The sequence below is a fragment of the Colobus angolensis genome, unplaced genomic scaffold (assembly GCF_000951035.1).
Source record: "Colobus angolensis palliatus isolate OR3802 unplaced genomic scaffold, Cang.pa_1.0 Scaffold394, whole genome shotgun sequence".
Lineage (NCBI taxonomy): Eukaryota > Metazoa > Chordata > Mammalia > Primates > Cercopithecidae > Colobus > Colobus angolensis.
Genome location: NW_012117310.1, coordinates 2,765,681 through 2,782,381, shown reverse-complemented (window position 1 = coordinate 2,782,381; position 16,701 = coordinate 2,765,681). Strand labels below are relative to the sequence as shown.

The following is a 16,701-nucleotide window of genomic DNA, read 5'->3' as shown; positions in this document are numbered from 1 at the left end:
TCTCTGAAAGACTGTCTTGAAATTATCAATGAGTGTGATGCTTAGGGAACTCCCCCACATATTTCCTTATTTAGAAAGAATGTCCTGAGTAGTTAGGCTCCCTAACATCTTCAATAAAATGACCACATTCTGTTCTTTCTTGTTCTTGATAGAATAAGCAAATTCCATGGAAGAAACAAAAGTCTATCCAATTTGACACAGCACATACTTAAGATCATTCAAAAAGGGACATGCCTTGGTTAGAAATTTCATAACCTACATTGTGAAAAAGAGGAAAACAGCTTAATTCATGTATTCTGTGATTCCCAAATCTAAATTTTCGCACTGACACAGGTTTAGTCACATATAAATTACAGTAGTTTGCGTGTGTGAGAATGAATGAAATTTATAGCCCTCACTTGTTATATCCAAGTCTTCTGAATTTTTAAGGCTTTTGAAAGAATATCGTTTAAAATAACCCCATACTCTATGATGGTCTTGATTCTTTCTTAGCTTGCCCCTCACTATGAGAGGCTGACTACTTAATGAATTTGTCACAGAGGTTTTCCTGGCTGAGAGATAGCGGAGACTTTGACGGTGAAGCAGCGACAGGGGAACAAAATGATAGGCGAGGAAGCTTCGAGTGCAGGCTTTGCTCTTTTAACTTTATGCCCAGTTCCATAATTGTGCTTTCAAATGTAATTCTAGCTGTCAATTTACACTTTATCCGAGTTAAAACTTATTTTTAGTTTCATTTCCATGAAAAATGTGCACTTTGCTCCTGATTGACAGATATGCTTTGACAGTTGATACAGGTTTACCCAGTCAAGGCTTGTTTTAGTTGAAGGTGAAAATGGAAGAGGGAAAAAAATTGCTTGAACAGATCTCAGTATTTCTCTTTTTATTGCATTCGTTGTCTAACAACAATAATACTCATTGGCAAGAAATTTATTTACACTAACAACTTACATTTAATCACAGGTATTGTTAGACTGGTCATAAAACAAACTGTGATATTTTGCTTGAATGCCTCTGAAAACCAAAGAGTAAGGAATGTCATTTGAAACTTTTTGAACAATCTAGAGAAGTACATATTAACCAAGCACAAGAGAACAATTCAGACGTGGCACTATTGTCTCTTCCATGCAAATGATCAGACATCAAAATGTACAAATCAAACGCTTAGGTAACATGCAATCCATACCTATCAGACTTAAAATTATTTTCAAACAATTCTTGTTCTTTACTGATATACAAAGAAAGCTGAAAAGAAATCAACTTCTTACAGTGGAATAGAATTTATTCTCTTTTATTTTCAGCTGCCCAGTTTTGTCAGTAAGTTGTAGCAGATGTACAAGTGGTTGCAACACCATTAAAAAATACAAAAGCAGTAGTCATGATATTAAATAATGTTGAATAAAACATATACATATATATTTAAGGAATTTCACTAAGCACTAACTAAATTTCATGTTGTTGGGAGGTGTTATCTGGCTGGAGTGCCTCTTAATTCTTACTTTCTAAGGTAATTTAATTATTTCTTGCCAATTGTTCTTTCATGAATGAATGATTACATCCTTGACAGAAAACCTGGGTGTATAAATAATATAGCTGAAAGAAACAGAAATGTACACCTTCCAACAACACACACTCCCAACCACTTGTGCTGTTTTTGGCAACAACCAAAATGCCATCACTTGCACAAAAAGTAAATAAATGATCATATGATGGCAACATTCACCATAAGAGAGTCAGTAGGCAGTGACTTTAAGCGCCACAGCCACCACTTATGTCATTGTAGAATTGTGAGCAAATTCACAAGAACACACAGTGCAATTTTTAGCCAAGAAAACTGCAGTCTGCAGTTGAAAATGCCCGAAGCTGCATAAATTTCTTCTGAGCTCCAACTCAGCAATATGCAACCTTGACATCAAAGCATTAGCCAAATATTTGAGGAAAGTTTCTTACTAAAATACCAAGTATCTGATAAATCAATTTTACCAAAATATATAAACATATAGAAGGATAAGTGCATTTAGTAGAAATACAATAAAAAAATCTCTTAAAATCTATGAGCCATTCAATGTATACACAGCACAAGAAGTGGTAATAAGGCTATGACTAGAGCTCCAGGTCCTGACTGCCCTTACCAAGTTCCATACACAATGTATTTTTTAATGCCATGTGATTGCAGTGTGTGTGCATGTGTAAGGTGGGAGTTATATTCACACATATGCAGTTCTGAACATCTACACAAATGGCATGCACATTGTTGAGAAGTTGTCTGTTCTCTTATTCCTTACATCTTACTGTTGAATCCCTAGCAGTTTTGGGGTTGGGTTAGGGTCAAGCATAGGAAATCATCATATTTCTTTCCTTCTCCACTCTTGAAGATCTGGAATCAGGTCACAGGCTGTGCTGGGTCCACATGCTTACATATGCGAACCTTCAAGTAACTACCATTCCCTCAATAGGCCCACATAGACACCATGCACAAGCAAATAAGGACCCTCTGTCTACCATAAATAGAACTTGTTGCTTTCACTTACCAGGAGAAGCTGATTCTGTCGGCTTTCTCTTTGCCCCTCCAACTTCTTAGTTGGGCCTATTCTATGCCGCTACTTCAAGTTACTCAAATGTGTTTTGTCTGGTATTATTTTTTTCTCCAGTGTTTTGGACCAAGACTAGATTTCCTGAGACTTTAAATACGCAAGACAAATGCAAACAAAATCTGCCAACATACCCAGGCTGCTTTTCAGGAGTGAATCACTGAAGCACATTCGGATTTCCTATAACCCTGCTTTCTTTTGGGAATGTACAACCCTCCCCCAGCTTCCCACCGCCCATCATAATGTAAACGATTCTAATAGAAATATGGATGTTTTGGCTGGGGGTGGTAGCACATGCCTGTAGTTCCAGCTACTTGGGAAGCTGAAGCAGGAGGATCACTTGAGCCCAGGAGTTTGAGGCTGCAGTAAGACATGATGGTACCACTGCAGTCCAGTCTGGGTGACAGATGACAGAAAAAAAAGAAAGAAAGAAAGAAAGAAAATATGGACATTTTATTTCTGGACTTGCTTAGCTTTAGAATAGTGTACAGGTACATCCTTGATAAAAGTAAATTTTAAAAGATAGAAAAGAACTGTGCTTTTCTCTTCCATTTTTACCTTTTCATTCTGAGACCACTAAGGTCTTTGCATTAAGTAGGTGACGTGAACCCTAGTGACCACTGTCCACCAAAGTGTCCCTCATCTCCAGCTCTGTCAGGAGTACCTTTAGTTACTCAGATGGAAATATCTCAGTGTAATGATGGGGCTACAACATATCCAAAGTGTAGATGGTTCTCTCAGGGTTGCTGGGACAGCTTCCTTTAGAATCCTCTAGAACACTACTGTTAAATACTGGATTTCCTCTTGAAGTTTAGTCTGCATAACCTTTAACACTTAAACATGAATCAGAGTATCTATATAAATGGAAATTTTTATTTCCTTTTTACAAAATGCAATTTTCAAGCACATGTTAATTTTGGTGCACAACGAACCCAGACGAGTTTGTCTTCAGCAGAAACTCTAACGGCCGAGGTGCTAGATCAAACCACCTGTGACCATTTTTGTAGCTTGGGTCTGGGATATTTTAAGATTTCAGGCTAGGGATGACTACAGTATCACAGATAGTGGCAAAGGTAAATCTGGTTCCTCATTTTCCCTCTTGCCACTTTGTTTCCAACAACAATGGGGCAAAAGGTAGACAGTCCCATTTTGTGCCAGTTGAAAGCTGAGTTTGGCTTTAGCACCTATCATACTGCAATCATGAACTGCTGTGGTTTAAAAAAAGTTTGTGTGATGTTGAGGGTGTGAAATCAATGTCAATCCCAGCTAAAGGATGATAGCCACAGTACAGCTTTATTGTCATGAAACTAAAGGGGGACTTCATCAGGAATGTTAGAATGGATGAAATGAGGTTTCTTCCCTAACTTAACATTCTGCAGTAAATTCCTGATTCAGGCAAAAAAAATGAATGAGATAAGTATTACATAAACTGTGAGTTACTTGAAGGGAGATGGTCTTAAACAAAGTAATCTGTTATAAAACTAACATCCTTTAATGGAAAACCCTGACCCAGATACAGCTCATACAATGCTTTCTGTCTGCAGCTTGGCCTCTTCACCACACACTCCCTCCCAGCCAAGCATAACCTATACCCCAAAACACTTTTGGCTATTGTTAGAATCACACTGAGTTCTTCTTTAGGGAATACAGTTCATAGCATCCAGATATTTCCTTTTTTGTTCATTTTCTGATAATAAAAAACTGCAAAGTTTTTAAGGTTGATGAAGTAACAATTCTGTATTAAATTGTAAGGACAGTGAAAACCACTAGCATTAAAGTAGGAACTGTGCAAGACATTGGAGCCTCGATTAGGTATCATGCACTACAGTCAATAAAAGAAATAATAGGAAAACAAAATGCGCACAAGATCTGAGGTCTTTCACTTTGTTTTCATACCCTTCATCAGTTTACATCTTATGCTTTGTGGGGCAATCAAACCAAGTGACTTTTACAATTTCATCTGTTTTAAGTGGTAATGCTAAAATAACTCATTTAGGACTAAAATTACTATAATTTAACTAAAAAATCAAAATAGTTATAATACTAAATGATTTAAGGAGTAAGAATTTGATTTATAACATTGTCAGTTGGACATTGATCTAAACATTCAATGTACAAACAAAGTTATAAAGAAAAATATTTCTAAGACATTTAAGAAAATGCAATATAATAGATCATAAATTAGGTGCAAAAACAAGACACTTATAGACATTTCCAGTATATACATCCATTTTCAAATATTACCAAAGTGTAAACATAACTTAAGATAATCATCCTTCTATTTCTACTCTTGAATACAGTGAAATTTCCAGTGTGATCCAGGTCACTTTTTTCCCAAAGATAAGCAAAAATGGCAAAAATTTACAATAGCAAGCACTAATATTACCAGATTTTTACTAATTTTGTGTTTTAGTATTAGAAAATTTTGCCAAATTTTATCGCTCATTAATAGTGGCTTCTTATTTCTCATGATGTTAATAAATAATAAAGCACCAGACATCTCAAGATATTAATAGAGTATCCAATATGGCAGTTTCATTATCATACCCCAAATGAAGACAGACAGAAAAACATAATGGTGACTTTGATAACTGTAAAACACGATGTTACTTCACATCAACGTTTCTGAGGCTTGAATGAATGGTCTGTACCTAATGACAAAAGAGCTGAAGCATAACAGACAATACTCTGGCAATGAAAAGAAAACAGTCCTTGGGGGTAGAACAGAATTAAAAATGTCTAGTTTAGATAATTTCCGAATTCAGATTTTCAGATAAGCAAAAAAAATTTTTTTTTTAAAGAAAAAAATCACACTGTTATTAAAATACAAGATGGGGCTATAAGGGAGTTCCCTTAATCTGTTACACTCAAAAGCCTTGCCCAGGCCCTGCATATGGAATACTTCCAGTGGAAGATACGATGATGCTGGGAATGGAGCAGAGATTCCCATAAAGTAAAAGAAGTAAAATACTGTCCAAGAACTCATGTGGCCTCAAGTCTTATTTTGAAACTTGTCCTTTGGAAAGTGGATAACCTCAGTTTTAGAGTCAATGCAGCAAAGAGAACCAGATACATGAGCATAAAATACAAAAACCCAAAAAACCCTCATCACATGAGATTTCTCAAAACGAGTTTATTTTCTCCTTCTTCTGCCCCAGTCTCCTGCACTTAGGACTTAGTTTGGTGAAATACAGAAATCCTTAATACTGGCTTAAAATTAGTGTAAGTTCCTCCACTACTAAAGTGTATCCTATGCACTGCCTTAAACAAACTTTTTCTGTAAAATTGGAAATCTTTAAAGTATGGAAATGAATGGCTCAAAAAACCATTCAAAATCTCTCTAAAATGTTAACTGACAGTTCTTCTTTATAGGAACATTCTTTGTACTAAAAAAAAATTGGTTCTCCAGTCGAATATTATTCAAATCTAAATTTCCTCGAACTGGTATTTCTATTTTTCTTAAAAGTACATTTGTTAAAACACTAACTGAGCCCACCTGGGAAATCTTGGGTAGAAAATATGTGATGAGTTCCTGATTGTGACATAGACAGGCTGAAGACCAGCCAGAATGTTCCCCAGGAGAGGAAACCTGAAAATGGTGGTTTCCTTAAAAATCAATTTCCTGTTCAATTTCTTGGGTTGGGTGGGGGGAAGGGGAACTGTGTTGTGTTTGCCAGTGTTGCTGAGATGCTGAACACACAACAGTAGCAAGGTCAACAGATCCCAATATCCCATGGCTGCATTAATGTCTGATTTTTTTCTTTCGTGTTCAGCTATATCTAGAGGATAAATAATACTCTCAGAACCTAAGGTAATACTCACATACACAATCTTAAGGCTTTTGCTTTTTTCAGTGGTTAACAAATAGCTATAATTTCTTTTCTTTCTTTTTGATGCCTAGCAAGCAGAATGGCTTGCTTGCCTTTTCCCTTAGTAGGTAACTATGGAGCAGAGCACCCATGTTTCCACAGCAGGGTGGTCTTACTGTCCAGACTCAGAAATAAGAGTGAATCTTTCCCACACACTGGAGTAGGTTTTGCAGCCCTAGAAGTAAGTACTGGTCCAGATCTCATGGCAGGGTGCTCTCTGCCATGCAGACATGTGCAATTGCCATTTCAGGATCCCAAACTGAAAACTCACAGTGCTCCATCAACAACACCAGGGTGTATCATGCTCTTGTTGGGTGGGGTCAAGCTAGTTCTCCAAGTGACAAAACACACCCAACACAACACAAGATGTTGCTAAGTTAGAGAAGAGCAAAACACAGCTACTTAAATGAAATGTCTGGTTTGTTAATAAATCAAAGGTGGCTTGGGACTATTTCAGTAGTTAAAATTAAGAGTGCCTTCTATTGCAGAAAATGCAGTTATTCAACACACGGTTCCTCAGCTGGCCTAGAGCCGCATTACCCTTATCATTTAGTTTCTTCTTCATCCTCTGGAGGAGAGCAGGGCAGGAAGAGGTGGGGACTTCTCTTGGATAATCTCCATCTTCAGTAAGAGGGTATGTGTTACTGCTCACCAGCACCATCGGCTGCAGTTGACGTCATCTTTTCTGTCTTTTTGGACTTCCTCTGCATTTGCTCTTGTTCCTTTCTCCTTAGCTTTTCTCTTTGTTTTTCCATTTTCTCTTGGGCTTTCCGAGCCTTCTCTAGAGACATCTTCATTTCCTTGAGTTTCTTTTTGACCACTGCTCGGTCCTGGGATGCTGTCATTCCAAGAGCCTAAGAAGGAAACACACACACACAAACTGAATTTGAAAACCAGTGAGCCCTCTGATGATGTTAATACACCGTATGTTCAAGTATGTAAACTAATTCAAACATAAAAGAGATAAGAAAAGAGGAAGAGCTAGCTACATTTGTTAAAAATGAACACACTGGGGGCTACCCTTTATTTTTTCTTTTGTTCTTTGAAGTCCCTTGCAAAGTACACCCTAAAGCTCATTAATTAAATGCTTTCCAAATTAGTAATTAATGGGTGAATGAATGGAAAAAAGACACAATTCTACTTCTCCAACCTTTGGGCTGTAGACATTTATAGGTAAAGGTATTTCTAAACTCATCAATATTTTCAAAGCATAGGAGTGAACACCTGCTGTCACAGAGGGCTCCAAGAAGGGCAAGAAGAATTGAAACAGCTTCCTTTCTGCCAATGTTTTCATTACAATGAGAACCAAAAGTGTCTTTGGGGCCAGAATGCTCGTGTCAGCATGACTAGCCATTCTTTCCCTGTAGGTAGACCTATAAAGGAAGCTTGATTATAATGAGGAGGTTGCTCGATGAACTTATAATTCAGAATAAGGGGAGTTGCTTATGTACTTTAAATGTTTAGTGACCTTCAGAATCAACAGCAGGATGCATCTATCTATCTCCCCAACAGGGACAGCCTTGTCAATGGGGCCTTCATATTCACAAGCTACTGATTGATCTCTAACCTTTTCAAGACTGTCAAGAGATACTCATCTGTCCGTTAGCCCAGTAGGGGGCTGAGGCTGGGGCGTGGAGCTTGGGGTTACATGGAGTTGGCTGTAAGCTCCTTTTTCCCTTTCCCAAAGGAATGAATGCCACCTTGGTCTCTAAGGGAGATGGACTGGACAAGTGGAAATGAAAGTGCCATGGAGGGGAGGGAAGATGTGTGTACATACTTGGAGAAAAAACTTCTGGGGAGAACAGCATCCCAGTTTGGGAGTGGTGTGTAAGGAAGAGTGGAGGTGAAGGAGAAATGAACAAGGAAAAGAAGATTCGTGGATCTGGGTCTTAATTCTAACGTGATGAAAAAGTCCACAGTGGCCATTAATAAAACTCACACTACATCAGAAGGAAGGAGAGTTAAAATACGGACCATGTGTTGCCAGGTGGAAGCAATGGAGTGGGTCCCTCGCTCTCCTAACCAGCAGCCTACCATTTAATTTAGAACCCCGATGGACTTTCTGAAACTTCATTTACTACTCAGAAAGAATGCAACATCCTTTCTGCTGAATGTTGATGAGAATTACCTCTCAGATATGCAGAATACTGTTATCTACTGAAAACATTTTAGGTGTTTTGAGTAATACAAGTTATACCTGGTAACCTAACACAGACATATAATTCTTTACCTTAAGTTTATTTCCATCCAACTGCAGGAGCTGCTCTCCAGTGATGTTTTGGGCACAGAATTCAGATACATACTGCTCCAGATTTAGGCTCATTAACCAGTGAGAAACCTGCTGCACACTCCATTCCTGAACGGCCCGATTCTGACACTGACTGTGTTTGGGAGACTGTCCATCATCAAGGATCTGAGATAGGAATGTTACGTAGTGTTGTTAAAGGACCAAGATACTATGGCTCATATTATGCTATCAGAAGGAATTTCTTAACCTATGAGAGCCACACTTATGTTTAAACCAAAATATGATAAGCTAATGGTTCTAGTGTTGGTAGAAAAAAATACTTATTACCTATATGTTCTTATGTTTTTGGAAGTTTAGAAATTCCCCCATAATAAAAAAGCAGCATTATTAATGTAGGAAGTTTAATATAGAAGAAAATACACTAATGTTGCAAGCTTTTACATCAAAATAGTCTGGACAGATTATAAGAGGTAGAAAATAAGTATTTCATAAATCTCTATATGCAATGCATCACTTATCCTCTAATAAGACACTGGAATTTTGTAAAAATATATTAACAAATACTGAGGTATCTTTCACTTGGGAGAGGAGAGCATTAAGCTCTCAAGCCTTCTTAGGGGAAGTTTCACAACCATTATTTCATTCGAGCAGCAAGCAAACTGTGAGGAAGGTAGGGCAGATAATACTCATAATTACTTTTAAGAAATGAGGAAACAGTTGGGCGCGGTGGCTCACATCTGTAATCCCAGGACTCTGGGAGGCTGAAGTGGGTGGATCACTTGAGGCCAGAAGTTCGAGACCAGCCTGGCCAACATGTCGAAACCCCCTCTCTGCTAAAAATACAAAAGTTAGCTGGGTGTAGTGGCACATGCCTGTAATCCCAGTTATTCGAGAGGCTGAGACAGGAGAATCACTTGAACCTGGGAGGCAGAGGCTGCGTGAACCAAGATTGTGCCACTGCACTCCAACCTGGGCAACAGAGTGAGATTGTCTTTAAAAAAAAAAAAAAAAAAGAAAGAAATGAGGAAACTGAGGCTGAGGAAGTCTATGTGATCTGTTTCAAGATCACACAGTTAGTAAGTGGTAGAGCTCAATAGTTAGGAGTTTATTCCAAATTTCTGGCTCTGTCCACTGCAGAATATTCATTTTAATAGTGCAAAGGGAGAGGTTGGTTCCTAGACCCACTAAGCTGAGAGGAGATGAAGGTGATGATAGGTCTTGGAGGAAAGACAGGAGTCACCTTGGTGACCCATAAAGGGAATACAGAAGAAGGGATGGGGTAAGCTGAGATGAAGGCAAAGAGGAGGAAAAAGAATGGACCATGTCAATGTAATGGTGATGGAAGATAAATCAAGGAACTCTGGAGGTGCAATGCGGAGATCCTCTTAACTTAGGAACATCTTTTAAACTAAGATATGACAAGGGCAGAGAGTAAAGCTGTTTAACACAAGGAAACCCTTCACTACAGAGGAAGGTATTCTTGTATTGTCTCATTTTTCAGTCATCTCCAAAGAAAGAAAAAGCACATTCAAACAATAGCACACAAGCCACCACACACAGCCCACTGATAGCTCACCTCGTCATCTATCATATCCAGGCTCTGAGCGAGGGAGCGATAAAAGAATCAAGACGAAAAGTGTTACAGAAACAGGAGACACAACATACATAGTACATAGTTTTAATAAAACGAAAATTGCACCAAGCTTGAAGAATACGGGCAGAAAAGCTTACGAGAAAAAAAAAAAAAAGTTTTATGATTCAAAAATCATGTTACAAAGAAATAGTAAGAACAAACATTTAGAGCAAAAATATCTTTATTTACGGTGCTTTCTGTCCTCCCCCCATTTTTCGAGGAACTAAATCACTAACCTCACTTCCTAACTCTCTCTTGCACATTTATCTCCTGATAATTTTAGTAATACTAATTTTGACCCTTGCTTCTAAATAAATGGTTCTCGTGCTATTTTTCCCTCTTTATCAAAACTATCTCTGTCTACTGCAATGATTCTCAATCAGAGACCTCACCCTAATCAGAGAAAGTATCAGAATCTTGGAGTGAGGGTGGTTGTAGGAGGAGGCAAGGAAAAAAAAGTAAGGAGTAATTCGTAAACTTCGATGTGATTTCTGAGCTGTTTCCTCATGTTTAGCTCTGCACTGCCCAGGCTCCCCATCATGTGTGTTTACATATACATGTAAAAGGGGCCCCTAGAAAGCTTAAGAACAAGATTTTGCTTTTGTGTTGAGAAAGGGAGGGAGAGAAATCCTGAAGACTTCATATTAAATATAAACCACAGTCTTGATGATTTCTATGCAAGGTCTACCCTAAAAACATTTTCCTGGTGATGGTTCATGGGTAAAATGTCACATTTGACAAAGCAGTTCTGTCACAGTGCCATGAAAGTACCTCATCTGATGACAGTGCTAAGGACTGAGAGAGCCCTGGTGTTTTAGGTTCTGCTCCTAAGCCGCTGAGGTCTGCTGAACTGGTACTGCTGGGACTGAAGTCATCATTGAAGGTAAAATTCTGTAAAAATAAATGAAGCTCAGTGTTAAATGAGTGCAGTGAGTGAGCAAGAGGTAGGTGTTTCTGCAAGTTCTAAAAAGGCTCTTTTAAACAATCTTAGCAGAAATTCATGTATGATTTGGTGATGACCTTCAACGGGACAGCGGTTGAGAATGCTGCACCTTGTGCGGTTGAGGGAATTCTGGGTGCTTTCTTCATGTGATGAAAGGATAGATGTTTTAGAGAAACAATTCTTCAATCTCTCTTCAAGGGTACAGAATTCATTATCCTCTGCAACTGCTCAGAGGAATAATATTAGTAAGCCTATCTTCTTTGACCCTAATCGTGATGAGTAACAGTGTAAGTAAAAATACAAGATGGTGTGGAGAGGCTGAGTTATTAGGAACAGATGGCAATTCATATTAGAAAGGTAGCTAGAGCACCCCCTGGGAAGGATTGCTTATTGTTGGCTGTGATAAATACTATGAGAAATGGCAGATCCTCTCCTGGATGTACCCTTCAAGATGATGAGTTCTGGGGGAGGTCACAGTCTGACAATACACTAGTAGTTACATGCTGAAATACAACTCTCTCACAGCACCAGCAAAGCATCAAGGAGGCTGCCACACAGCACAGACACAGGTTTCCAAATAATCACCTGGGGGTGGGGAAGGTGGGAATGTATAAAGCTTCCCCAGAACTTCATTAAAATGTTCAGTGGATATGAAAATCAAACAACAGTGACTACGTAGCTGCACTTGTAAAAACATTTTTAACCAAATCTGGAGTCTCTACAGTGCAAGATAATGGTGGAATTCTTCGAATAGCATTTAGATGCCTCAGTTCCAATACTGAAAATGTTTCAAGACCAAAGTGATGTGCTGCTGTCAAAACTTCCTTTGCTAGTAATTCTAAAATGGTTGGATTTCCAGGAACTCTAAGCACTTGACCAACACCATCTTGTTTCTATTCCATTTCCTTAGGAATTGGACTGTTAGTTTTCCACTAGGTTCCCTTATACTGGGTTTAGTTGGTTATCAAAAATAAATACCATGCCAGAGGCTGGAGACTTCAGTACCGAACAAACTCCAAAGTTTGCTAAAACTTCAGAAAAGAAGTCTAGGTTAGAGCACACGGAGCTAGGCCAGCAGAACATTTAAGCAGCAGGACATTTAACATGAACATTACCATTTGGTACCCCAGTCAAAACCCTTTGAGCTGTTGAAAAGATTTAAATTGAAACTGAAAAGAATTAAATTCAAGTAACATTAACCACATGTTTCTGTTTGAGAAAGAAAAGCGAACACAGATAAAAGGAGACCAAACAACGTGTGAAAGTTAGCCACCATATGTGTTTCAACAAAATGTTAGAGAAGGTTTGCAGTGTCATGCTGGAAATAACCATCATGCATTTAAAAACGAGTAACACCCATGCATATATTTCCTAATGCTGTTAAAGAACTTTGGTGATAGAATTATACAGCAGTTGTTCAACATAGAAGTTTGATATTAAAAGAAGAAATAAGTAAGGGTGCTATGTCAGCAATGGTTTGTTTTAAAGAGTTTCACTTAGATGTACTGAGCACATATTCAATCTCAAATTTATTTGCTTTTCAGTAAATCTTGAGAAGCACAGTGAAATAGTTCAGTAATGTAATTTAAAGTAGAATACTGGGTAAACAGATATATCACTCTGTTCTATGATTCAAATGCATCCTTCCCAGCATGGCTTAACTGTCAAACTGAGATTAAATAGCAATATGTGAAAAGATAGGCAAATCAAAGAGTAATGTACAATCTAGAATGAAACAGTATTAAAGAAGGTGATGGTTAAATGAGGCTTTCTTTTCCCCACACAAGAAATACCATGCATTGTTTATTGCAGTGTTATTACATTGGTTTCTTGGATCCAGACTACAGACATAAGTTGAGAATGCCTTCCAAAGATTGAAGAAGAGGAGGGATTTGGGTTTCTCTTGTTTGCTTTTGTAATCCATGTGTTTTCTACCTTAGACCCCTTTTTATCTGAAATTAGAGTCTCAGGAGAAGGCTGAAGGGAACTTGTAGGTGCAGGCAGGTTCCTGAAGGAATAGGATCCTTTCCGGCTGTCATTAAACCATGAAAAAGGCATGCAAGGGGAACGAGTGGAGGTCTGAGCTGTTGAACGTGGCTTGGGTGTCCAGTTTTCCAGTCTGCCTCTGAAGATCCTGTTTTGTGAAAAGAATAGGTGTGTTAGATAAAGAAAGGGCAGATACAAGACTTATTGAACCAAAGGACTCTGAATATAGTTTGAAGTAAGAATTTGAGACACTGTTCTGCTCAACAGAGTAAAAATTTTGCCCTTTTGAATACGACACTAATCTTAATAGTTATTTTTGCCTCTAAATGGATTCTGTGACAATGATCAACATTTTCATATTGCTATTGCCATGGTGAATTTTTATAAAATGTGCCTAATAAGTGTATGTGGATGAATTATAATCAGGGAGGAGCACAGTCTTTTAGGAACTGCTGTTAGGTTAATCACCACAGCATTCCCTTTATCTGGGAGACATGCCTCACAGCTAGGGACATTAGCTCATAAGCAGCATTCTTTTCTGTCTTCCACTGGGCTTGTGTTCCCAAGGGTCTGAGACTTAAGAAAATGATATATTTAAATGATTTTGAAATTTCAGGGTTCATAATGCTTCAGGTAGAATACAGTTTATTGGTTTTTCACCAGAATCTTAGTGCCTTTTCGCAGGAGGAGTAGGAGATCTGAAGCCCTCATCTCCCACTTGGAGGGTCAGGGTTCACCACCTCCTAAGTACATGGTCTCAGGCCTTCTCTCGGCCTTTAGTTCTCCATCTGTAAAAGGTGGATATTTTTATGTATCTCATTGTGTTTGTTAAGAATTAAATGAGATAATATGTGAAAGTGCTTCAAAAACTGTCAAAGGTCTATGTTTACTGTTTAACATTTAAAGGATTCAAAGGCATTTGAGGAACACAGCTTGAAAACAGATTTTTTTGTCTTAATGTAGGCTCTTTCGTATCTGTAATTATCTTTTGGTTAAGAGAAAAAATAACTCTCAGAAACCAAAGTAGGAACAAGCAGCAGTTTATGTGTATCTTGGAAGAGGTCAGCCTTGCCATTTCATGGAACGCCTGTTATTTGATAGCTGCTGATATCACGACAAAACAGATTCCCTTTCAATTACAAGTGCCTGAACACCAAAGCCAGACAACTTCCGTCCCACCACATGTACACTGAATTTCAGTCTTCTTACATCTCATTTCAAATATATTTTGAAATGTATTTTCAGTTTATATAAATAGTATAACACCTAACAATTCCCATTTATTTCCAAATATTATTGTGAGAATCAAATGGGACATAAATGTAAAAGCATCTTGTAAACTGTAAAGCAAGGTAAAAATGTAAAGGGATTATAAGACTGATAACTAAAGAGAATGAAGAAGTCAGTGAGGTTCTGATAAAATATTGAGATCAGCATGCTAGGGGAACCAGATGTCATCCTACACATGGTCTACACTCTAGGTGAGGCACTCCAAAAATATGAATCTGGATGATTATATAGGACAGGGAAAGCTGTTCCCTCTGCAGTCTCTGGGGAGGGTGGAGGGAGAAATCTGATCTCCTTAGTGTAAATTCAACTTGGGAAGGATCTTGGGCTCTAACCCTTTGGGATGTAAACATGTGTCTCTAGGGAAAGATATGACTAGTGGCTCCAGCTTCACAACTTTGGGAATGTCTCCATGGAGCTGGTCTCATCCCCCTCTTCCACTTAGCCTCCTTAAATGTAACCACATTACCTCTGCAGAGGTAAATCTCTCTGGAGTTCTATCTACACACTCACAATTCAACTTCTGTTTTCTTTTTTTTTTTTTTTTGAGACAGGGTCTCGCTCTGTCACCCAGGCTAGAGTGCAATGGCACAATCATGGCTCCCTGCTGTGTTCAAGCAATCTTCACACCTCAGCTTCCAGAGTAGCTAGGACTTACAGGTATGTGCCACCGTGCCTGGCTAACTTTTTTATTTTTTGTAGACATGGGGTTTATTACGCTATTGAACTCCTGCCTTGGCCTCCCAAAGTGCTGGGATGACAGGTGTGAATCACCACACTCAGCCTCATAATTTATTTTCTGAGGCTTGTTTTTTCATAGATTCCACATTCTAGTAAAAATGCCTAGAAAGCTCTAGCTGTGCAGAAACATACAAATATTTTCTCTGCAGTCCCATACTCTTATAATTGGGTATCTCTGAGGAAGAACTGGACCTGATGATCATTATTCCCTCTGGTTATAGATTTCTGAATCAAGGGAATTTTTAAGAGTTTCATCCACAATTGCAATATAGTAGTGCTTAAATATATGGATGTTGTTTTAAAGTTTATAGATAGGCCATGATCAATGACAGCATGAGAATCTTGTCTTACTCCCAGTGAACAGCCTCTGTAACAATGCTTTTAGAACAACCACTATTATCTTTAAAAACAAATAGGGAGAAAATAAGAATTGTTTTCTACTTGTGGTCATTCTGTTGCTTTATTTGAAAAGGACTTTTGGTAGTCCACATCCTGACCAAGCAACATTTGAAAAAAAATCTGAAGGTCACATCTAATTAAACTCTTTCACAACAACATTTTCACTGTCAGAAAAATATTCAAGACTAATAAGTCCACATGGACCCGTGTATCCAGCACTGAGGAAGGTCTTGAGGCCATGTGGTTCTTACATGTGTGGTGAAGGAGATCATGGAAGCTGGGCCTCTGGTGATACCCAGAGGCTTTCTTTCCCCAGCTTTGCACATCAAGTTAATAGACAGGAAGGAGGAAGAGCCAGGCAGAAGGCAATGAGAGGCCACTTCTGAGAAGATACCTATGTCTCTACAGTGGCAAAACACCAGATTCATGGATATTTTGAAGAATATTTTTCAGTTTCCCATGAGGCTTGGCTGTGTCCCTGCTGAAGCTGTATCCTGTATCTCTCATTCCTCTGTGTATATCTGTGATTTTTAAACTCTATGAACTGATATAACGCCTGGGTACTTGCTAGTATCCTTAAAGAACTGAACAGTGAGTGTTATGCTTTCATTTCTTGGACCTAGAGAACATTCATTTGAAAAAGGAAATTTTTACTTTAAAATTACAGACCTATCAGTTTAGCAGACATACTTTCTAAAATAAATGTCAATTTCCTTCTGAATAAATTGAACTCTTGGGCCCACGATAGAATCAGAAAGGGTTTGGGGGCAGTTATTCTATGTTGATCATTCTTATAGTCTATTTCACTTTGTGGAGAAATCATTAGGAATAACACAAAATCCTTCTTTCCTTATTTGTTTCTTCCCTTTCTTCTTCTCTCCTTCCTTCCTTCCTTCCCTTCCTCCTTCCCTCCCTTCCTTTCTTAACTTCCTTCCTTCCTTCCTTCCTTCCTTCCTTCCTTCCTTCCTTCCTTCCTTCCTTCCTTCCTTCCTTCCTTCCTTCCCTCC

The 16,701-nt window shown here is 38.4% G+C and overlaps 1 protein-coding gene across 2 annotated transcripts in view; it reads right to left on the bottom strand.

Moving 5' to 3' along the window:
- Positions 1–6,433: 6,433 nt before the first annotated feature.
- PPP1R9A (protein phosphatase 1, regulatory subunit 9A) overlaps positions 6,434–16,701 on the bottom strand; it is a 398,730-nt gene continuing 388,462 nt past the window's right edge. For both annotated transcript variants that reach the window (XM_011955092.1, XM_011955093.1), the window contains exons 17-20: positions 13,103–13,415; positions 11,110–11,229; positions 8,688–8,870; positions 6,434–7,311 (exon numbers count right to left, since the gene is read on the bottom strand). In XM_011955092.1, the coding sequence (XP_011810482.1) occupies positions 7,099–7,311; positions 8,688–8,870; positions 11,110–11,229; positions 13,103–13,415 (829 nt within the window). In that variant the 3' untranslated portion in view covers positions 6,434–7,098. The remainder of the gene's footprint in view (positions 7,312–8,687; positions 8,871–11,109; positions 11,230–13,102; positions 13,416–16,701) is intronic.